General features: G+C 34.9%; 1 protein-coding gene across 1 annotated transcript in view; it reads right to left on the bottom strand.

Annotated features, from left to right (window-relative positions):
• BTRC (beta-transducin repeat containing E3 ubiquitin protein ligase) overlaps positions 1 to 25,477 on the bottom strand; it is a 157,936-nt gene that overhangs the window by 61,747 nt on the left and 70,712 nt on the right. Inside the window, exons 3-4 of the mRNA XM_069459999.1 lie at positions 15,936 to 16,013; positions 3,677 to 3,766 (exon numbers count right to left, since the gene is read on the bottom strand). Coding sequence (XP_069316100.1) covers positions 3,677 to 3,766; positions 15,936 to 16,013 — 168 coding nt within the window. The remainder of the gene's footprint in view (positions 1 to 3,676; positions 3,767 to 15,935; positions 16,014 to 25,477) is intronic.

The following is a 25,477-nucleotide window of genomic DNA, read 5'->3' as shown; positions in this document are numbered from 1 at the left end:
GGCCTAGACTTTTTTTTTTTTTTTTTTAATTAACTCTCTTCTTGGTTGAAAATGGTTTGAATTTTACTAATTTTAACACAGACCAAGATTCCTGCTTACATTTTCCTCACCAATGGCATATGCTCAGGGTTCCTAAAGCTGATTACACAACAAATGTGCAGTCAATTTGATCCCTTTTGGTGCCCCACCTCTGTATTCTTAAATAGCATGTACCTCTAGGGAAAATGTATTCTTACATCTTTAATTTGACAAATACACAAACTCTTGCCTATAAGAGGGGCCCTTGCTTCTCTTACTAATTCCAAAGTGACCTTGGGAAAGTCACTTTACTGTGTATTTCTCAGAACCTGTGTGAGTTCAATGTAAAATTAACACATTAAACTCATATGAATATTTAAAGACTTTAAAACATATATTACTTCTGAACTTCATTTCTGCCTTTTTGAAACAGGAATAAGCCTAAATTGTAACATGTTATATTCTAAAGTTTTTCCAACTACACTGGCCTCAATGATATGGGAAAATCTTTGTATGTTCTCTACAAAGCTAATGGTTAGACCTGACAAAGGCGCTTGTGAGAAGAACGGACCATCTGACATGCTACTTGTGGAACAGTATATTAAAAAAGCCTGTTAACATATAGTTTAAAACTCAAAAGAAACTCTGAACAGCTGAAATGCCTTATAAATAGCGCAGACCCAGAGGAAGTGCAAACGTCTGCATTGTGAATTGTAGATCTTAATTACCGACAATGGCTGGTACAGCAAGTAGCACAGAAAAAAAGTGAAACAGTTGCACTGTTCATGGTTAGCAATAATTCTTCAGGAAAATATTTACTATCAATCAGTTATGAGAAAAGGGACTCTGTGCTCGTAAAACAGCACGTTGCTTCTCATACCAGGACCATTTTGCTTCAGCATAATCTGAATTTAAACAGCTTGTTTCCTGCGGATATAATTTTGGAAATAAATAAAACAAGTCTTCTATCAAAATCTGGAGTGAGTAGGAAGGAACATCACATTTTTCTGTCTCAGTCAGTTTCAAACAGATTATTAGACTCAAGTAAAAAACAATAACAACAAACAACAACAACTAAAATACAGAACATCTACAAAGGACTACTGAAGGGATTTATTTTCCAAACATAAAGAAGCAAAACTTCTCCCATCAGGGCCAGAAATCTAGATAGATGTATTCTAATAACTCAATTTTAACTCTATGTGTTTGTGCATATGTTTGTGGCTATAGGTAAGGGTAAAGTAGGGAAAAGCCTAAAACCAAAATTGTCAGTAGTATTTCAATAAAGTCAATAAAAAGATAACATAAAAAATTAATGCTCTTCTGTTTTCCAGTTAGTTTTCTTTACCAATTAAAAATCATCATGAAGGTTGACTATTAGGTACAATGCGATTATGGATTTTAAAGACTAAGTTGACAGTTAATAATGACTGTCCTTTTAAAGCTATAATAAATACAGAGCTCATAATGTTCCAAACACAAATCTTGTGAACTACAGGGCTATAATCAGGAGAAAGGATTTTGAAAAAAATAAAAGACATTTTAATGTTTCCAAATATTACTCGGATTAAGTTATACTGATAAACTGACCCCTTCCCAATTTTTATTTTTAAATCTTTTCTTAGGCCTCTTCCTTCAAGTTAAACATTCAAAAGACCTCGGATAGGCCCCCTAAGGTAGCCGCAGTTTGTCTTATACCTTTGTTTCCTTTTATTCTAAAAAGAACCGTAATAAGTAACCTTTTTATAGACCTATTGTAAGACTAAGATATTTCTGGCAAAGAAGAGTCACGTACAAGGTACTATAGGGGTCTGAACATAACAATTGCTGCTTTTAGGGAAATAACTGGTATTAATGTTTTCTCTAAAACTCACATGAACAGTATTCAGTAATTTTTTGGATTATAATTAGTATCTCCCACCAAAGTTACTCTTATCAGAATTTAGTTGCTTTCAACTAAAGGACAAAAATGGTTGATATCACTATATTACAGCTGTTCTCACATGGAAACAGTTGGATATTCAGGCTACATTGTAGGACAACCTGAATCAATAACAGATACTTGTTCAGAAAACATTTCAGCCATATCAATGTAGCAGATGAAAGTATTCAGTTAAGGGCTAAAGGTGAAGATCTGGAAATAGGGACAAGTTTGTAGACCTATAAAAATAATAGCAAGTTATTCCACTCAGAGGTCAAGCAATAAATGAGGCCAATAGAAACATTACAGAATCATGAGACACACATAACAACACGTAAATAAAAAAGAGAAAACTCTTTCACTAGTCTTATGCTCTGAGTACTTCACTGGAGGCTGCTGCAATAAAGAAATTTTTTCAACTACGTGTTTTTATTTGCTATGGATCAACTGATTATTTGGTTCAAATCTGAAGCAATGAATCAGAAGACAGGACATGGGCCAATAAAAGGAACCAGGAAGTTAGTTAGGTTCCAATAGGAAATAATAGAAATTATTATTAGAGTATTTAAGGGGATGAAGAAAGGATATAGGTGTCAGAGTAATGTTAAAATAAGCAAGAATGAAATGAGAGGGTCACCATCTAGGAGCAAGTGAAACACACTGATGAGCAGCAATGAGCAAACTTATTTCCTTACCCAAGAACATGGAGAAAATTATATCATTATGCCAGATGCCAGAAGATTTCTAACCGTGTACTACTAAAGTAGAAGGTGGGAAGGGGAAAAAAAAAACAAAACAAATAAACCTCACATCATACAGACACACACCAACCTAACTACGCAGTTTTAGAGATCCTGGCTTACAAAGTATGGAGAAAACAAAAGGAACAGATGCTCACTTGGCCAACTCTCAATGAAACTCATTAAAATCGTCACCCTGTCCTTGGATTGGTGCTCATGCTAAGATTTTACCTTGTTTAGCCAGAAGATACCCACTTGTGATGAAACCGAGAGCAGCATGGCCAAAAAGGGGGAAGAGTGGTTTTATTTTTTATTTTTATGAGATTATTTTTAAAGGACCAAGTAATCATACCTGTTTCTATATACAAATGCTGGATATGAAATAGGGTTAATTAGCACTTGGTAGTTGTAAGAAAAATGACTGAGAAAAAAATATATGTAATGTATTATACTCACATTTTGTAGGAAATTATTAAGACATTTGTATGTAAGAGACACTTAACTGATGAACTCTACCTTTTTAAACCACAATTTTAAATAAATTCTGACATTTCCTACATGGATCATTTCAGTGGTTATATTTTATATGCTGTATTTTCAGTTGGCAAAGTAGGCCCAGAGACTATTGTATGTTTTAAGAAATAAAATTTCGTAAATTATATTTAAGCAGAGCCCTCATGGATGGGCTTAGTGCCCTTAAAAACGAGACCCCAGAGAGCTAGCTAGTCCTTTCCATCATGTGGGCATGCAGTGAGAAGGCACGATCTATGAAGCAGAGAGGAAGCCCTCACCAGATAACCCCTGACCTGTGCTCAAGCAATCCTCCTACCTTGGCCTCCTAAAGTGCTGGAATTACAGGCATGAGCCACCACACCCAGCCTATATTATTTTCTTAAATCTACAATCCTTTAAGTCTTTAATAGCAATACCGAGTAAAGATGCCTACAGAGATAGCACTGTTATGACGTGATATATATTGATGAGTAATATTACTTACTTTGGCCACACAATTTTCAGTCTTCATAGCAGTGCTTGCTAGACATACTGTTTCTTGGTTTAAGCAGAGTCTGGCACAGCTGTTGTAAGTCTGTAAAGAGAATTTTTTGGAAACAATTTTTTAAAATATTGAAATACTGCCATACACAATTTTCAAATTCTATTCTATTTCTCAAAATAAACATATAAATAGATTTTTTTTTTTTTTTTAAAGATGGGGTCTTGCTCTGTCACCCAGGCTGGAATGCAGTGGCATGATCATAGCTCACTCTGGCCTTGAACTCCTGGGCTCCAGCAATCCTCCTGCTTCAGCCTACTGAGTAGCTGCGATTATGGGCTTGAGCCATGGTGTCTGGCCCTCAAAACATATATTAAAAATAAATTGGAGCATTTGAAATCAGCATATAAACTATTGGTACAAGTAAATTCTGGGATCAGGGTTCAGCATTTCTTTTGTAATGACTAATTCCACAAACACTTACTATTCATGCACATAAAACTCAACCCTTTTTAAAAAATGAACTTTACTGTTTTTAAAAGATATTTATGAAGTAATCAGTATTTACTGAATAAAATAAAACTTTAATCACAAAATTCTGGTTCCAATAATGGTAGATATGTTTGTGTCAGATTAATTTTCCAGCAGATAACAATTATAAACTATATAAAAACACTTAAAAACTATGTAAAGGCATAAGTGAAAATTAGTGCTGATCATAAGTGGTCTTACGTAAAGACTGACTTAAAGTAGGCAGAAACTGGCAGGGGGTGGTAGGGGTGGGTGCAGACTGATCTTGAAAGAAGAGAACCACACTGGGTGAGATATGTGTTTATGTGCTTTTCTCCCAAAGGCACTTGCCAGTCCACTTGGTGCAGGGTGACCAGAATTCAATTAGAAAGCCACAGTCTTTTGGCTTAACATAGCAAGGAACTGAGAAGAGAAATCCCAGAAATTAGAACCACAGGGGAAGGAGGAAGCCTAAAAAAAAATACATATAAATTTTTCTCAAATCCATGGCTAACCCCGCAAACTATATACATGAAGGGGAGACTCCAAGGATTCCAATGGAAAGCAACAGCTGAAGATTGAAAGACCTGAGCAGAGATTCCAGCTGCTGCTCCTGAGGGGAGACAGAGTTTAGAATTTGATTCCTACCAAGTTAGAGAGGCTTAAAAAGCATCTCAGGCTTTCCACTGAAAACTCAAAAAGACCTTAAATTGAGATTAAAAAGTATGTTTTAGGAATAAAGGATCTGCCTTAGGACTAAGGGCAAAATCAAAACACACCTGACCTTAACAAAGGTAAAACCAATTCTATACAAGGTAACAGTGATCACGCAGTAATTTAATCAGAGGAAGATAAAAGAATTCAGAGTTTCTGCAATGTGCCCTTTATAATGTCCATTACACAATCAAAAATTAGTAGATACGAGAAAAAGAAGATAAATGGGATCCATAGTTAAGAGAAAAAGGAATCAAAAACCAACCCTGAAAAGACCTACTGTAGGAATTAGCATATATTCTAGCTCTAAAGAAGCTATAATGTGTCCAATGACTTAAATAAAAGATATGATCACAATAAACAAACACATGAAAAATTTCACCAGAAAAATGAAAACCTAAAATGAATCAAATAGAGATTCTAGAATTGAAAAATACATTATCTGAAATTAAAAATTCACTGGATGGGCTTAAAAGTAGATTGAAGGTGGCAGAAGAAAAGGTAAATGAATTTGAAGACATCAACTGAAATCATATAAACTGAAAAACAGAGAGAAAAAAAGAAAAAGAAAAAACAAAGAAGGGTCTCAGTCATCTGTGACAGAATTTTGGGTTATCTAGCATATGTGTAGTTGGAGTCTGAGGAGAGAAGAGAATGGGGCACCAAAGAAGTTATAAAAATAGTAACTAAATAGTTCCCAAATTTAGTGAAAACCATTGGCTTTCTGAGCTAGGATCAGCAAATCCCAGGTAGATTAAATACAAAGAAAACAACACCTAGCCCAATCAAAGTCAAAACTGTTGAAAACCAGTGACAAAGACAAAACATTGAAAGTAGCCAAAGAAAAAAGGCATGTTATATACCTGGGAGCAACAATATAAATATCAGCAGGCCTTTCACCATAAACAATTAAGGCTAGAAGACAAGGGAATGACACGTTCAACTCGTTTACAGTGCTGAAAGGAAAAAAAAAAATCTCAAGCCAGGTTTCTTATGTTAGAAAAGGAAATTACAAATACAGAAAGGGAGAGATTTAGAACAAACCCTGTATTTTTGAATTGGAATTGGAGGTATCAGTGTGAACTCATGGTAAAAAAAAAAAAAAAATATATATATATACATATATAAAATAAAAGTTAGTGTTTGAATCTTGGCTTCTAAATACCATTCTGATACGCTGGTTTCTCTTCAGATCGTATAAATCTTTCGCCTTTTAAATACCATTCTGCTCTAAAGGGAACCATAGATCCCTGGAAATATGGCTGATTCCAGGACTGACCAGGGAAAATATAAGATGAATTTATAAATACTCAAGAGGATGGAGATATGTCAATGGCGCACAGAAGACAGCCTAAGAAAAGGCTTTCATTAGCTCAGTATGAAACAATTTCAGTATTAAAAGATATTAACAGATTGCAACCTGTTGAATAAATAGGAAACATTAGGCCGGGCGCGGTGGCTCACGCCTGTAATCCTAGCACTCTGGGAGGCCGAGGCGGGTGGATCGCTCGAGGTCAGGAGTTCGAGACCAGCCTGAGCAAAGTGAGACCCCCGTCTCTACTAAAAAATAGAAAGAAATTATATGGACAACTAAAATATATATATACAAAAAAATTAGCCGGGCATGGTGGCTCATGCCTGTAGTCCCAGCTACTCGGGAGGCTGAGGCAGTAGGATCGCTTAAGCCCAGGAGTTTGAGGTTGCTGTGAGCTAGGCTGACGCCACGGCACTCACTCTAGCCCGGGCAACAGAGTGAGACTCTGTCTCAAAAAAAAAAAAAAAAAAAAAATAGGAAACATTTCTTGAAAGACACAAATTACCAAAACTGGCACAATGTGAAACAGAAAATCTGAATAGCTCTAAATGGATTAAAGAAATTGAAATTGCTATTAAAAAATCTTCTTATATAAATTTAAATAAGTTAAAAAAACTTTCCACAAAGAAAACTCCAGGTCCAAATGGCTTCATTGATGGGTGAATTCTATGACATTTTAAGTTAGAAACAATACCAGGACCATAAACAAATGCTTTTAGAAAATGGAGGAGGGAAAGACCACCCAACTCATTTTATGAGGCCAGTATAACCCTGATATCAAACCTGAAAAAGTCATTAAAAAGAAAATTATAAACCAATATCCCTCATTAACATAGACACAAAAATTCTTAATAAAATCAATTAATGGAATTTACCATATTAACAGAATAAAGCAGATAAAAACCTTTATGATAAATCTCACCTAAAAAAAGAGCATCTGCCTAAGTTAACCATTTATTTTTTTTAAGAAAGCCTCAGCAAGCTATGAATAAAAGAAAACTTCATAAAGGACATCTAAAAAACTTTCGACTAGCATACTTAACCATGCAAGACTTAATACTGTCCCTCTAAAATTGGGAACAAGGTGAAAGATATACTCTTACCACATCAATTCAACATTGTATTGGAGGTCATGGCCATTAAAATACAGCAAGAAAAAGAAACAAAAGGCAAATAAGTTGGAAAAGAAGAAATTGTTTTTATCTATAAATGACAGAAAACAAGGTCAACAGTCAAAAATCAATTGGATTTCTCTATTCTAGCAATAAATAATGAGAATGAAAAAAATTTACAATAGCATTTAAAAACATTGACTACCGGGGAATAAACTTAGTATGTGCAAGAAATATACATTAATAACTAAAACACACTGCTAAGAAAAAATTAAAAAGACATAAATAAATGGAGTCATATATACCATGTTTAATGACTGGAAGACTCAATGTTAAGATGCTAATTCTACTCAAATGGATACACAGTTTCAATAAAATCCAGATCAAAACCTCACAGAGTTTTTAATAGAAATTGCTAGGTTGATTCTAAATTTATTAACTATATAGAAATACAAAGAATCTAGGATAGCCAAAACAAAATCAAAATAAAAACAAATCTGGAGGACTCATACTACCTGATTTCAAGACATATAAAACTATAATCACCAAGACAGTATGGGTATTTGGTACAAGGATAGACAACTATCAGTTGTCTCATCCACCTTGGTTACCAGGATATGAAACAGGGGTGAGTCAGCAACTCAGCCACCATCACCCACTGCTCTGCATCCAGCAGCAATATTTTTTTATACAGGAGGTTCACATAGACTACTGTATATAGTCAACTGGTTTTTGACGAACCTATGTAATTCAATGGGGGGAAAGAAAGTCTTCTCAACAACGGTGTCAAAACAACTGAATAAATCTGTGGTTAAAATAATGAACCCCAAACTCTACTTAAGAGCATACATAAGAATTAATTTGAGGTGGACCATAGACTTAAATAGTATAACTGGCTGGGTGCATTGGCTCATGCCTATAATCCAAGCACTTTGGGAGGCTGAGGTAGGAGGATCACTTGAGCCTAGGAGTTCAGGGCTGCAGTGAGCTATGATCACAGCACTGCACTCCAGCCTGTGCAATAGAGAGAGAGCTTGTTTCTAAATTAAAATAAATAAATAATAGTAATAAAGACAAAGCAATTTTTTAAATGCCTAAAAACTTAAGACAGATACTTTACAAAAGAAAATATCTGAATATTTAATGAGCTGTAAGCTAAGGCTAACCAAACCCTTTATATAAGAACACTCATAGTAATTTCATTTATAAAGATGGTAACAGATAAGACAGCCACCAAAAAGAGAATAGAAAACAAACTGGAGTATAGTTATTCAGTGGAATAAAACAATATAAGAGAATAAAGTACTGATATACATAGCAACATAGGCAAATCTCATAAACATTATGCTGAGTGAAAGTCAGACCCCAAATATATATCATTCCATTACATGAAATTCTAGAAAAAGCAAAACTAACCTATAGTAATAATAAGCTGATCAATGTTTGATTCATTGGGGATGGGGAAATTGAGTAGGAAAGGGACCAAGAAAACTTTCTTAGATAATGAAAATGTTCTACAGCTTGATTTGGGTGGTGGTTAAACAGGTGGGGGGGAATAGATTTATCAAAAATTCATTGACTTATACAGTTAATACCTGGATAATTCATTGTATGAAAATGTTCAATATAAAATAAAAAGCATATGCAGTTAACATTTTAGGGGAAAAAGTATTATAGAGGTTTGTCCAATCAATTGACAAAAATATAATGCTATTTTTCTAAAAAAATTAAGTTATGAAAAGTAGAAAAACTAATTTGTTTTCCTTCAAAATTTTTCTCTTTCCCTTCCATGAATAAATATAACATATTTAGGGGAACATTAGATAGATTCAGAAAACCTGTGCCAGGCCTAAGGGAGTTTCTAGATTAGGGCTACCTAAAGGCTTTTATTTTCTAGACATTCCATCTGTAAAATGGGCATATGACCTTGCTTATCTCCCAAGGAAGTAACATAGATTGGTAAACTAAAACTTGTCACAGTTGTTTGACCACTCTGGAATAAATGCTAAAACATTCGCTATTTTCCTATTATAAGATTTCTTCCAGCTTGAAATCAAACTAGTGAATATAATAGCCACAAGCAAGATAGGTTCTGTCCCCACGCAACATTTGAAAAGGTAGCTTCATTGCTGAACCAGAGGCAGAGACTTTTGCATTGGAGTACTTTAATACGTTTTTATATTGTATATAAAGCACATAAGCATAAACCAGTGAGATGCCTTGCTGAAAACTACCTTCTTTGTGAAAGCAGGCTGTAATTCTGAACAAGTTTTCAATTTTCACACTGCTGCTAGGGTAAAACATTTTAAAGAGTTTAATTTTTTACAATGGATTCAATGACATAGGATTATCTAACAAAGTAATGGCTAATCAATAGAAGGTTTAGTTGTCAGGTGAAACATATAACACACTAAAAGGGATTGATTGCCAGGGTTCCCCTTATTTACTAGAAGGTATATATTTAAAATGACACAAACTTGTTACCAGGCTGCATTCTTTTAACCTTGCAAAAAGCTGCTTAAGAAATCTGTTCAGCAGCCCTATAGCAGAACAAGATATAGTATAATGAAAATGGCTAGTGATTGGGGGTGGCGGTTAGAGGGATAGGGACCTTCCGATATATGGTAACATCAAATCATGTCCCAAGCAAGAATATGGTATAGAAAAAGCAAACTAAAAAGTGACTCTATGGAAGCTGGAACTGGGCTTTAAAAATGCCACACAGATGCTACCGAACCTCGCTCAATAGCCGCAAAGCTGTATCCAATTTAATTCCATGTTGTTCTTTGGGCAGATTTTTTTTTAAGATTCATGCAGCTGGGCACAATAGGCTTTTCCTCTCTCTCTCTCTTTTTTTAATGGTACATCCAGATTAAGCAATGAACACAAAATGAATTGGGCCCATATGGATTTTGACCAGCATAAAAACTGTTTCCTTTATAATTTATTCACAGTATCTCAACTCTCTATATGAAAATATACTTTTTATGGTCATTGCAACCCAGGAGTTCAATAATATTTTTTCTACTAAGTCAGTGATTATACAATTTATCAAAGAATGATTACATTGAAATAAAAATAAAACAAAGCACCAACCCCCTATACAGTCTTCCTTCCTCAAAGTAATTTTAAGAAAGCTGGTTATTAAATTGCGCCTTTTGGAAGAAGGGTTTTTGTAGCTAGGCACAAATTGCCAAACTATGTTTTTTTTTTTTTTAAAAAATGCTATTAGACTCTAAAGGATTCAGCAGAAGTGAGAAGTTATATAAACAAATCACTTCATCAGACTTGGAAAGATCACTTTTGTCTTACTTAAGAGACCTACATTAATTACCTTTAAGGTCTTTTACATGGCCTATTTAAAATAAGTACAATTTATTTATTTATTTCAAATGAGGTACTTCTTCCAAAGTATTAAATAATGTCTACAAATGCAAAAAACATTTTTATAAATAGGTAATTAAAACAGATGACTAAAATTAAGTCAAGCTGCAAAACATTACCCAGAATGCACTGTGTTTTTTTTTTTTTTTAATAAACATCTCAGGCAATTTTTTTCTTCCATGCAAAGCCCAAAGCACTTGGGGGAGGGGGGCGGGGAAGAGAGGTAGGAAGTTTCATAGGGTAAAAAAAACACAAACATATAATGAAATAATGCCAACCTCCCAACGAAAGTATTTACAAAATAGTCCCTTAAGCATAGTTTGTCATATTGCAATTACACCTTGCCTACTGCCAAGCCAAAGTGCTTACTATTGCCACTAGAGGGAGAAGTGTCTTAACACAAAGCAATGGCAGATAGAGAATGGGTTTTCTTGAGCAATTATCAGAACAAAGCTCCCTTGGCTGTGTGTACCTTCTAATTACTCAATACAATTAAAATGACTAACCTAAAACAAATAGGGAAAAAATCCTGCCTGCCTGATATCAGGGACTTCATTAAACGTTCTCCTCTCATCAATCAAATCAGAAAGAAGGGAATGCCATCATATACGAACATTACAGTGCTATTAAAGGAAGTAAATTCTGTGAGCTTTTTCTTTTTTTAAAGGAAGAAAAGAAGTGGCTCTCTTGAAAAAAGAAATGTCTTGGTATTTACCCATCTGGATGCTGCTTGAAAACAAATTGTCCTCCAAAGAATGGAAATACAGTATGTTTTCTCTCAGTTCACTGGCTTAAGAATGACTTTTTTGTTGTTGTTGTTGTTGTTTTGTTAACACACACTATAATGTCATTTTCTGTGTCAGTGATGTGCTTTCTCCTCCTACTCATTCAACTGTATAAAGGAGCTGTGCCCATCAGACTTCTATACTTATCCTGACTGTTTTAACTTTGAGTCCTTCACTGCTGCTTTTTTGTAGATCTACTCCAAGGCAATGTTTAGAACAACGTAGGAATTTTTGAGGGGAGGGGGGGATTGTAGGCAAGGAAAACAGCATTCCTTCTAAAAGGCTTATGTAGTTCCTTTTATAAGGCCCAGTCATTAACAGAAGATGACAACAGAGTCATTTTTCTTTCAGCTGACAATTGTGACATTTTTCCAGCAGCGTGCAAGGTGTTGAAAACCTGGCAGCTGTTACCTCCTGGGATGAAGATACTTTTTTATCCTCCCTTGACAGTTTAACTCAGTGGGTCAGCACCTTTAAAGACTGCAAAGTATCCTTGAAGAGGATGGAAGCTTGAATTACTGCTCCCTCCCTAATCAATGTAAACCCTCACTGCAGGTGAAGTCTCCATCTATAGAGGTGCATGGGGGAGGAAAATGTAATGCCCTGAGCCAGATGGTTTTTATCTTGTTTTTAAAGAATAAAGGAACAACCTAACAAGGGAGACAGCTACTTTGTTAGCTTCTTGGCCTCTCTCATGGCTTTGCATCCCCAGGGTTCCAGCTACACAAGAGAGAGAATACAGAAAAACGTAAATACTTAAAGAAATATAACTAGAGGGCTGGCATCATGCTGCTTTCAAAGAGTTGAGAGAGCCCTACTCAATGCTTTATTTATCACTGCCCACGTTCTCAGGATGGTAAGTGGACACATACACAAAGGGAATGGGGGATGGGAGAAGGATTAGACAGCAGTCACAATTTACTCAATTACGGAGAAAGGCAGGGCTGACAGATCCTATTAGCACCAAAGTGAAGCAAAGAAGAGTTGCATGTTGTAATGCTACACTTTCAAAAAGTAACAAGTACTTTCATGTATCCTCCCATGCCTTTGCCCTTGATTGTAGATATGAATAAAATCTATGAAAACAATGGTTATGGTTTCCTTGGTTTCATATTTTAGAAGAGAAAATTGTAGCTACTTTTTTGTACATCCTTTAAATAAAACTTCATACTTTACCTAATGCCAAGAGATGAAAAGATTATGCTGAAACTAAGAAAATAAACTTTCTTTACAAGGATACACTGCTTTACCTTCCCCTCCAACTCCCCCACCTTCAGTTGTTGGAGATGAAATGGAAAAGCAGGAATACAAAATAACTTGGTGACACAGGGAGTAGTGTCTCTTGACTTTCTCCTTCAATAGTTCTTTTACTGGTAATGTCTTCATCAAGTTTTGGAATTATTGCAGTGGTGGTCTTTATAATACAGGTCAAGAAGGGTTCTTTCCTTCTCTATTTTCTGAAAGGGTTTGTATAAAATCAGTTATCATTTCTTCCTTAAATTTTTGTTGAATTCACCAGTGAAACCATTTAGCCCTTCTGATAATTAATTAAATTTCTTTAATAGACAGAGCTATTTAAATTTTGTTTCACCTTGTGTTAGTTTGGTAAGTTGTATTTTTTAAAGAATTTGTCTATCCATATTATAATTGGCATATAGTTGTTTATAATATTCCTTATTATTCTTTCAATGTCTGTAAGAATTAGTGATAACCCTTTCTTTAGCTCCTCTTATAATATTTAAATTGCTCTCCAAATTAACATGTAGTAGTCATGTTCTATCAACAAAGGCAAAACTCTACTTTAGAATAATATACATGAACTGTAAAGTTAGTTTAAATCAACACTAAATTAAAGAACATAACTGAGCTTTTTATAATCAATGGTAAAAGAGTTCCTGAAATCTCATTAGAAATATCTGCAAAAGGATGTAAAGTTGAGAGACTGGCGCATATGATGCAAATCCTGCTTATATCAACCCTAGGTATAAGGTGGCCTTGACATCTTTTTGTCTACAGAACTTGACTACAGGGAAAAAAACAAAAACAAAACACAAATGGCACTTCATTATTGTCATATGCAATAGATAAAAGAGGGCATCTAAACAGCTTATATATTATGTCCTACTTTTAAAAAAATCAGCAGTGGGGTAATCAAGTTCAGGGCAGCCCTGGACAGCTGCCCTGTGACTCGATTCTATTGACCCCTGCTATTCATCACTCCTCCCTAAGATTGAGAGGGCAAGCTCCTAGGGAGTGACCACCACAATAGACAGACACAAGCCAACAGTAATCTGGTTCAAGCAAAAAACCAGATGGCACTGCAATAAATTTACAAATCTGCATTCATGGGGCTGTTAAAACACCCAGAAGCTAAAAGACTCTGAGGGCCCCAGGAGGATCTCCTACTTCCCTGTTTCTAAAGGCCATTTCTCTTTCCAAGAACATTGAGTTCATGCTCTTCACAAAGAGAATGGAGATAAAACCCTTTACAAAGAAGGGAGGAGGGAATGCCTCATGACCTAATTAATCTCCAGAGCTTGGATCTCAACACTGAATGACAGATATTAGAAAAATCATTTTGGAGCACTCGGAGGAAAAAAAGGTTGTTAAAGTGGAGGGGGCAAAGAGAACCTGCTAAAATAGCAATGAAAAAAACATTAAATCTCTTTCAAAAACTGCACACAACAGATCTTGCAAGTGGAAAATGATTCAATAATGTATGCATTTATTTTTAAAATGAATCAGATTAGTCCCATGTGTGACCTGCTGGTCCATCTGTATGTGCTGGACTTAATAGGCACGATTCTCTCTCTTGCTTCAGTTTGAAGTATGAGAGAGATAAATTTAGTTTAATTTTCAACAGATCAGCCTATCCATTTTCCAAATGGACCATCTGGATCAGCCTATTAAAATTAATTTATAACTTTGCAGAGTGAAAATTCGTTTGTTAGCTTAAATAAAGTTGCCAAAACTTTTTGTCGTGTCATTGTTTTCTGACAGTTGTTTCAGTATAGTGGGGAGAGTGTTTCAACTTCTAAATTTATCTTATTCAATATTGTTTTATTGATTTCAATTTACAGATAAGGTGTGAATTTCCAGCTAAAACTGTAACTGTCTAAACATCAATTACTGATCATTTCTTTTTTTTTCTTTTAAACAAAGCTTCCTGGAATGACTCAATTCTATTTGCTAAACAATTATTTTTATGAGAAAGGGAAAAGTGCCCATCCAAAAAACGTTTATCATATAGTAAATAAAAAACGAACGTGTCATGGTTTCAAGCACTTTCCCTCTAAATTAACACTGTATGCAAACTGGAGGCAGAAGGCAGAGGTAGAAACACTGAAATCCAGGTTTTAAACCACTGACTGGCCAGACAAGTCACCTAACCTCTTTAAATCTCCATTTTCTTCATCTATAAATTGGAAATCACATCATATCTAGCAACTTTACAGGGTTACTGTGAGGATTAAATAAGTATGTTCATGGTGGGTGTTCAACAAATATTAGATCTCTCTTCCTATTTCTAGAACAATGTCATAAATTCAAGTAAATTAAGAACAACGCCATAAATGCAAGTATGTTATTTTTACTGCTGTTGGTGCTCATCTTATCCAATTTTATACCAAAAATAAATAGGTGGCATACTTTTTCTCTGGCAACACTGTAAGAATTTGCTTTTGTTGCCAATGAGTAAGGAAGATGTTAGAAATTTCTACAGGCAGGAAGAACAGATTTTCAGACAGTGTTTTTGGACATTTTAAGTTTTAAAAAGAGAGCACCATGACATTGAACTTTCACAAGTAAACTGTGTTACCTTGTGGAGTTTGAGGCACAGCAGTGAGCAAAAAATATTTTTAAGTTTTCATCAATAATGGCCTTTATTTCTATAAAATGCAAACAAAATACTGTTCAGACTAAAAGGAGCTAACTTTATTATTAGGCAGATATGTTTTGATTGTTAATATTTTTTAAAAATGTATGAAGAATCTTAACAGGAAAATAAGGTTTAAAATCAACTATTTATTCTACGATGTGCACTTAAGAAGCATTTAAAGTTATCACTATTACTATTTTTTTTTTAGGCTAGTCAAGTGAAGCAGTGGGAATGGAGAAGGAACAAAGCAATCTACAACTGGTTGTGATTAATTAGTTGTAAACACCACTGCACTTGGACTAGCCTAAATTTATTTTTCTTGAATAAGAACTCTTTTATTTTGTATTCACTATATGTAACCAACTGGCTGTCCTGCGCTTGTACACCTAGATGTTTTTGAAATATTTGGGAAAACAATGTCACCTTACTGAAACTGATGGATATGGCCAAACTAACTTTAAAGTAGTCTTAATTAAAGCTCCAGTGATTAAAGAATGGCAAAACAAGGGCTTCCTGTCTTTTGTTTTGTTGTTGGTAGCTTTTTAAGTAAGACTGAATTTCATACCTGTCTAAGTGAATTCTTCTCTGGTATTATCTTCCTAGGGGGTTCGCCATTATTACAGTCTTCTCTCTCTGAGGAATTCTGTGAAAGAAAGTAAGCTTTAATTCAGTTCTCATTATCTTCAACCTTATTCTGTGGGAGTAAACTGAATTATATTTCTAATTCTGTAAGCTAGAATGCCACATATATTTATGCATTTATTCATTTGAAGATTTATATACATACAGACATAAACATATGTAAAGGAAAACATATGCCCATGTATATAAATAAATTATGTGAGGATCTGGGTGGAAAGTATTTTCATATATGTTTTAAGTGCTGCCCAGGAGATCATATTCACTATAAGTCTAGTTTCTCACTCTTTGACACAGGTTGACAATGGACACAAGAAAATTCCAGTCTACATTTAGTTGATGACAACTTAAACCATGATTATTACTTTCTCTTTCAAATAATTAGTTTTCAGCTATAGTAAATGTTTGGTTGGCACAGATCTCCAAGTCTGGGTCCTAAAAAATAGTTCTTTCTCTTTCTCCTCTTCTCAGATTTGATTTTCTTTTCTTCAAGAAAAGTAGCTTAGTACTTAGCACAAACAACAAGATTTAATCAGTGGTTTAGGATTTGAATTCATTTCTTGTCAGTATCACCTCAAACAGCAGCTAGAAGACCCTAAGATATCAGTGGGGTTTTTTATATACTTGGGGGTGGGGGAACAATAATCCAATTGAAAATGAGTTTAGAATTGCCAAAAAAATCTGCCAGTCAACAGGTGTAAATTGCTGTCTGCAAGGCAAAATACAGAAAATCCAAATTACATATTATTTGGATTCTATTTCCTACAACTACATTTGTAACATTAATATTTATTTATTTATTTATTTATTTTAGAGACAGGGGGGTCTTACTGTAACTTCAAACTTCTGGGCTAGTGGGATCCTTCCACCTCAGCCTCTCCAGTAGCTAGGACTTACAGGCATGTGCCACACCTGGGTATAAATTTTTAATTTTTTCAGAGATGAAGTCTTGCTATGTTGCCCATCTGGCCTCGAACTTCTGACTTCAACCAATACTCCCGACTCAGCCTCCCAAAACGCTAGGATTACAAACTGAGCCACTGCGCCCAGTCTGTAACATTAATATTTTAAAACTTGCAGTCGATACATTCGTTCCATTAGTTACCACATTCTAACTGGAGAGTTACTTTGATTTTTAGGTCCAGAAATTATTTCCAACATATGAGTTTATCTGATAATTTTCATACAAGTATGAAATTATTATGATACAATTACTACTGTGTTTTAAACCTACATATAAGTTTTACTTTTTTGGTTTGTATTAGTACATTTTAAAAGATGTCAAAGGATAAAAAATGTACTGTGTCACTCTAAGGCCCTTTCACCTCTGTGGCTAACATCTGTGTGCTTTGTGTGTCCACCTTTAGTTAGTTTGACAGGCCAGTGCCCTAAAGTGTTCCTTTTGGGCAGAAATCTCTTACGAGGTTTAACTTGAAATTTTACATTTGTAATGATCATTTTATGATAAAGGTCCCTAAAATTAAAAAAAGGAAAAGCATTCTACGTTACAAACAAAGGGACAGAGATTCAAGAACTTCGAAGTTCTAACGTTCTACCAAAAAATGGAGGAAGGATAAGTTGAATTAGTGACTATAAAGCATGACAAATGAGGAAACTGGCAATAAATGCTACTGTAAGAGAATCGAGGCTGGGCATGGTGGCTCATGTCTGTAATCCTCACACTTTGGGAAGCTGAGGCAGGAAGATTGCTTTAGGCCAGGAGTTTGAGACCAAACTGGGCAACAAAAGGAGGCTCCATTTCTTCAAAAAATTAAAAAAAATTAGCTGGGTGTGCTGGCACATGCCTGTAGTCCCAGCTAGCTTCTTGGGAGGCTAAGGCAGGAAGATTGAGGGAGCCCAGGAGTTTGAGGCTGCAGTGAGCTATGATCGTACCAGCGCACCCCAGTCTGGCCAGCAGAGCAAGACCCTGTCTCTTAAAAAAAAAAAGAGAGAGAATCAAATAAAGAAAGGGAAAAGTCAACATTAAACCCCTAAAATCAAGGTGTATATTTAATTTTGTTTTTTTTAAAAGCATAGATGTTTTAAATGCCAAGATTAAATGTATTATATAATAAAAACTTATATTTAATTATAATTTATAATTTGCAAGTGACTATTCCCCAGGTCATGAAGTTCCACCCTCCTTCAAATAAAATATTGTATCAGATTATCTAAACCTGTTTAATTCAATGTAAGGTCCTATTTAAAAATTAATTATGTTTTATTGAAATGTCATTATTTAACATGGAATCCTAATAACATTTTGCTGGAAGTTTGTTGTACTGAAGACATTATAAATTGCATTTTTCTTCTACAGGTGCTTGGGCTGAAATATAATTGCTGGTAAACTCCATACTGAATTATAAAGTGAAAAATAGTCATCTCGACCTAATAGGATGAATACGGACTATTTAGCCCATATCCAAAATTTCCTTCCTCCTGATCCTTTATTTTACCTGATTTTGATGAGTGGTATTTGGGTATTACAAAAATGTCTGAAGAATGAAAAGGCAAAGGGAGCTAACTGGTAATTACTAGCAGAACACAGAGCTCCTTAAGAGTTCCTTTCTCCTTTCTACTCCATCAGGGCAAAGAATATATAGATGATATTGTTAAGCATTAAGAATAACTCTTAAACAGGAAAAGGGGAAAAAACCCACATTGTTTTGGCTAGTTCTTTTTAGATAGATTAACCCAACACTTTTGCTCTGGACCATCCATATGAGAAATCAAATCAAAACAAAAAATCCAACTCTGTTGTTACAGAAAATAGAGGCAGCGACACTAAACAGCAAAGAGTAGGTACTGTCCTAATAGTGAAGAGAAGAGGTAGAAGGCCAGTGAATAAGAAAGATGAACAGCTCTACAGTCTTGATGGTAGCGGGTAATGAAAATAGCCATGTGTACCTAGGTGGTCACCTCAATGGTCCTCAAAGACTCTCCAACATCCAGAAGAGTTCAGCAGCACAGTTAATTCTTACATCATTATCTGTGAGGAATCCCAAGAAGCAATGTGCATAATTGCCCTAGGTCATCATGCTAAATTATGTCCAATAAATTCCATTTAAGGGTAACTATTGATACACGAATCATTAAAGGATGCTAAAATTAGCAAGTCAAAGTTTGACAAATAGCAGGACAGTTACATGGTCTCAGCATATTTTTCCACAAGACAGTCATTAATTGTAAATGGAAAAACAGTAATTTCATAGTGGAGAAATCTGGCAGATACCACTTTAAGATTATGTGACTCCCCATATATATACTGAGAACACATCATCACTTCTGAGGTATTCTTGCCAAAAACACAAAACCTAAATCTACTCATAAGAAAACATAAGATTAACCCCAAATGAGGATCATCCTATAAAACTGCTAGTCTGTACTTAACAAAAAATGTCAAGCCCATGAAATATAAAAAAAGACTAAGGAATTGTTTCAGATTAAAGGAAACTAAAGAAACATGACAACTAAATGTAACTTATGATCTGAGATTTTCTTTTCCCATTATGGATTATTAGAACAATTGGAAAAATCTGAATAAGAACCACAGATAAGCTAACAGCACTATCTCAATATCAATTTTCTACTTATTTCCCTACTTTAAACATCTACATACAGAAAAATTCACTTTTTGGTATGTAGTTTTTATAAATTTTGATAAAATTATAGTTGTGTAACTACTACCACAATCAAGATATGAAACAATTCCAACACTCCCAAAATTCCCTTGAATGCTCCTTTATAGTCAATCCTCTCCCTACTGAAAATTACTGACTTTTTGGCTCATTTTTTCAGAATATCATACAAATGGAATTACATAGTATGTAACCTTTTGAATCTGGCTTTTCTCACTTAATATATTCACGATCCATTCAGATTATTGCACATATTATTAGTATTTCCTTTTTTTATTGCCAAATAGTATTCCACTGCATGCCACATTGTGTCTATCTATTCAATTTCCTGATTTTAATAATTTGTACTGTGGCTTTTTCCCCTCAATGTCCTTGCTTTTAGGAAACATACACTAAAACCTTTAGGGGTAAAGGGACGTGTGTCTATAACTTTCAAAAGGTTCGGAAAAGTAATATGTAAATGGATGTATGTGAATGTATATAAATATACTTACAGAGATAATGCAAATGTGGTAATGTTAACATTTGGTGAATCTGTGTGAAGTGGTGTAACTATTTTTTCAATTTATCTATAAATCTGAAATTATGTCAAAATAAAAATTAAATAATAAATCAAATCTAAAATAAAATGTTAAGAAATGGGAAAAAGGTCAGATAAGTGGAAAAATTTTAGGAGAAAAAAATTCCATCTATTTAAGTTATATTCTATCACTTAGCCCTAAGCCAACCCTAAGCAAACCTAACCACTCAGAACAACTCATTCCTGATACTCAGATGGATCATTTTACTAAAGTAAATAACCTGCTAAATGTGTATTGTTTGTAGTAACAATATTCTACAAATGGCAGCATTACAGTAGTGCCCCCTTATCTGTGGTTTTGCTTTTCATAGTTGCAGTTACTGTGGTCAAGTTCAATGCTAAAATATTAAATGGAAAATTCCAGAAATAAACAATTCGTAAGTTTTCAATTGCATGCTGTTCTGAGTAGTGTGATGAAACCTCACGCCATCCTGCTCTGTCCTACCCAGGACGTGAATCATTCCTTTGTTCGGCATATCCACACTGTACATGCTACCTGTCATCGACATCGTCTGCTCCTGACATCCAACCACCCACATCGTCAAGGCTCTGTGATCCAGGATCACCCGAAGCAGATGATCCCCCTTCTGATGTATTGTCAGAAGGTCAATAGTAGCCTAATGCTACATCACAATGCCTATGTCATTCACTTCATTTCATCTCATCATGTCGGCATTTTATTATTTCACATCATCACAAGAAGGGTGAATACAGTACATTAAGATATTCTGAGAGGCAGAAGCTACATTCACATAACTTTTATTATAGTATATTGTTATAATTGTTCTATTTTATTATTGTTACTCTTATTGTGCCTAATTTATAAATTAAACTTTATGATAGGTATGTGAGTATATGAAAAAACAATATATACAGGGTTTGGCCTGAAAAAACTATCCAAGGTTTCAGGCATCCATTGGGGGGGTCTTGGAATGTAACCCCCATGAATTATTGGGGGAGGGCTGCTATATATTAAAATATTTCTGAAAAAGATTCTACACAACTTGTCACCTTTTATATTAACACAAATATTTATTTCTTAGCCCAGCACTTACTAGCTTATAATTAAAAGGGGAAGAATAAAAGCATCCCTGACAAAATTGAATTTAACTTCAAACTGCAAGCATTTGGGTTGTAACACCTACCACCACACTAATAGAGGTTTGGGTAGAGAAAAGTCAATATATAAAATACTGCTAAAGCTCATGCATTAGGTCTCAGGGTTGCATTTTGGATAAAATGTTTCTAGAAGTAACCTGGGTGAATAAAAAAGAAAAAGTAATCACACCAAAAAAAGCATTCACATGATAAACTCAAATAAACTGTCTCAAAACCAACACATCTCAATTTAGAGCATTCTTTTACCATCCTCATCCATTTCTGGATCAGCTCTTTCCTCTCAACTTTTTCTGAGACTTAAATCCTCAGAGTCAGTCTTTACTCATTCCTTTTTTTTTCTTTGAACACATCTAGGCAATTTCCAGTCTATAAAACTTTCATTTGAATCATCTATTTTAATACATCTGATGCTACTTTTGCATTTCTACTGCCTCTACTCTAGTCCAGACCCCCAAACCTCTTACCAGCACTGTTACTATTGAGATAGCCTTCTGATATCCTTGCTTAAATCTATATCTGATACAGTCTACTGTCAGAATCATAGTTGTAAAAAAAATTAGCTGGGCATGGTGGCACACACCCGTGTCCCAGCTACTCAGGAGGCTGAGGCAGGAAGATCGGTTGAGCCCAGAAGTCTGAGGTTCTAGTGAACTATGATTACTATAATGAGGCCACTGCACTCTAGCCTAGGAAACAGAGCAAGAACCTGTCAAAAAAAAAAAAAAAGAAAAAAAGAACAAAAAAACCCCTTTATAGCTCTCTGGCAGTAACAGGATAAGCCCAAACATCATAGTATAGCATACGTAAGAGATAGCCAAATTAACTTTCCATCAAAGAAAGTCTCTGTACCATTTACATGACATTATTTATCATTCACCAAAATAAAAAAAAAAAAGCACTCTTTCATCCCTGTGGTTTTGCTAATTCTATTCCTTCAATGTGTAATAGCCTTCTTTCCCATTCTCTTCATCTACTAAAAGTCCTCATTCAAGAGTCAACTAAAACAATACCATCTCTGAGAAGCCTATGTTTATACCCTCATCCTCAACTCCCAGTTGGAATTACTCTGAATTAACACTTCATTTCCAATTTGGCACTTATTCTTTATATTTATCTCTTTATATTATATCTCTATATGAACATGCTTCTTACCCCGCCCCCTTCCCCCATACACTGTAAGTTCCTTCAGGGCAGGGCCAGTTTCTTTTTCATCTTCATATTCCAGTGGCTTAGCACAAAGCTAGAGAACATAATGTGACTTTTAAAATGTTTGCTGGATTGAACACTATTGCCAGATTAATCTTTCTTAAACACCACTACTGTCATGAAGGTCTTTTCCTAAAATACTTTCAGTGGCACTTTGTTTCTATGAAATCAAATATGAAGTACTAGGCCTGGTTTTCAGGACTGTCCAGAATTTTCAGCTACATTACACCAGGCTATTTCTCTCAACATATATTTTCTGTCCTAGTTAAGCAAGTCTCTTCACAGGCTCACAAACATCTGATATGATCTTAAAATTTTCAGGCTGGAAGGATCCTTAATTCTAGTCTAGTTCACTCAACAATTATTATATAAACATAAGAAAATCATTTAATCTACTCAGGTCCCACACATTCTTAAAATGAAGTTCTACTGTCATCTTCACTAAGACACCATACAACTACTCCATCTTATTCTACTGGAAATTCCTTAACATTTTTAACTTGATTCACAGAAGCTGGCACTTAATTAGATAAATTTTTGCATCGCTACTCTCAATTAACCAATAAGATTGAAAGCTTATTGGGAAGTCTTTGTAGCTCCTTCTACCCACCAACATATTATATAATATACAGATAATAAGTGCTCAATAAATAGTTGAAACCCTATACCATCCACACTGTCCAGCTAGCTCAAAAAATGGTTTTCATAGCAGAGAAACTTCAGGGACAGTCCAACTACCGTCCTGCTGTCCCACTACTTATAATGCCCACATGATCATTTAGAGCAGAAGTTAGCAAGCTCTGGCCTGCTGCATATTTTTACAAATAAAGTTTTACTGGCCCATAGCCACATCTATCCATTTAGCTTTTGTCCGTGGCTACTTGTACACTACAAGGGCAGAGGTGGGCAGTCACAACATAGGTCCCGACAGGGCCCATAAAGCCTCAAATGTTTATTATCTGGCCTTTTATAGAAAAAGTTTGCCAACATTTAACCAAAGCATTCCTAACTTTTCAGAGTTTTTTTGTTTTTGTTTTTGCTTGTGTATGTGTGTGTCCAATTCAGTAAGTAAAGAGAGGTTTTTGATGGCAGCACACAGCAGGATCATAGCTGGGGTAATATTCTCCAGGACCTAGGAAATGGCTTATTTACTGTTTTCAGTTATCCATTTGAACATACAACTCCTGATAACATGAAAAATTAAGCGTTGATTATACAATCAAATGAAAACTAAACTTGTTTATACAGTGATAAAAAGTCAAGCCACTCATGACAACTCATAATAATCTTTGAGTAAGCATCTTGCTCAAGGTTGGATGGTGCAACAGACCTTAAACCTGTTTGAAGAGACACATGTTCTAAGTATTAATAAAGTAATCAGCTTCAAAATTACAAGTTAATATTTTGCACCTATGCCATATTCCTTAATGGGAGAATTCAAAGGACTCTGTAACCAGGATATTTATATTATTTTAGCAAAGCAGGTAAATTGTGGTGAATTGTAACTCTCATTTTAAACACATTTAAAAATGTAATCATCTGGTCATCATCATGTAGAATGACAATCCACATAAAAAAATCTTGAGACCAATTTTTAACAATTAGTTGCAAACAAAATAGAGTGAGCTTTGCTAGTAAGTTGGTAATTGGATCAATACTTTCCCCCATTAACTTATTAGATGAGTTGAAGCTAATTATATCTCCCAAATATACATGATTTGCAATTCACAAAACTAGGAATAATTATTATTCTACAAGGTTAAAATATAATTTAGCTACATGGATAAAATCATTCAAACTCTTCAATGAAAGGCAACATGAAAAAAAAAAACATTGTTTATGTGTGTGTTTAATTAATCTTCCTAGGGTACAATGGGGAAAACTTAGGTCATTTAAGTTCAGAAGGTGACTGAAGAATCCCATTCAAGGATCAATTTTAGGGAGGACCTTAAATGTCCTCATAGTATTCTTTGGCATGTTTTCATGCACATTGCTTCTCCAGCATGTTTATCATTTGACATACTCTATTAAACCACAACCACATCGAAGCATCCCCATACTGTTAGACTTCAACAGATACACCAGTTACAGCTTTCAAGAAGTACTTTTTTCTAGTAATATACCAATCCAAGTACAGTGCTCAGAACCAGACAGAATGAACAGCACTCTCTGGGACAACCAAACAGGACTTCCATTAGTACTGCCTTGCTCCTTGTGACAGTCAAAAATCTGCCAAGTAGGTTCCCCCCACCCCCACTGCATTGTCCAATCCTAATCATAAAACACTACAGATGCAGACTTTCTCAAAATGCAAAGGGATTGTGTATATTTGCAAAGAACAACTATTTTTTATGCTTCCAAATTCTTAATCCTGTTTGGAGCTGTCAGTGGGGGTTAATGGAAGCCTTGGATAGGAGAATTCCAATCTGGTTGGCAGATGGATAGGTTGGTTATAGCTGCATAACTATGTCTTGCCTGCAGGCACAATTCAGAACACTGTTAAAGCAATATAAAGTCTCTGTCAAGCTGAACCATTTGGATCAGTAGCAAGGAGAAATAATAATAAAAAAGAAGTTCATTTCTGGGCCTTGTGCATTTATGCTAGTATGCAGAAACTGATTAATTGTCATAGTGTGCTGGTCTTCTATACCTCAGATTTCTACTTCTGGAGTAGATTTTGCATGCTAATATAATCATTCTCCCTCTTGAGACATTAGCAAATAATCAAATGAAAAACAGGATCATAATTTACTGAGATTCGAGCAATTCTCTATGCAAATTTGACTTGTTATTGCTGCTGCCTCGTTAATCTGAATGCCTTTGACAAACTCCTTTGATTTATGAACTCGTGACAACTCCAATGTGTATATATTTTGCTAGATTGACATTATCATTAAGAGTGGGTGGACTGAGCTCACATGAATG

Source organism: Eulemur rufifrons, chromosome 28 (genome assembly GCF_041146395.1).
Source record: "Eulemur rufifrons isolate Redbay chromosome 28, OSU_ERuf_1, whole genome shotgun sequence".
NCBI classification, from domain to species: domain Eukaryota; kingdom Metazoa; phylum Chordata; class Mammalia; order Primates; family Lemuridae; genus Eulemur; species Eulemur rufifrons.
The sequence above is the reverse complement of the archived record's forward strand: the minus strand, read 5'-3'. Positions and strand labels throughout refer to the sequence as shown.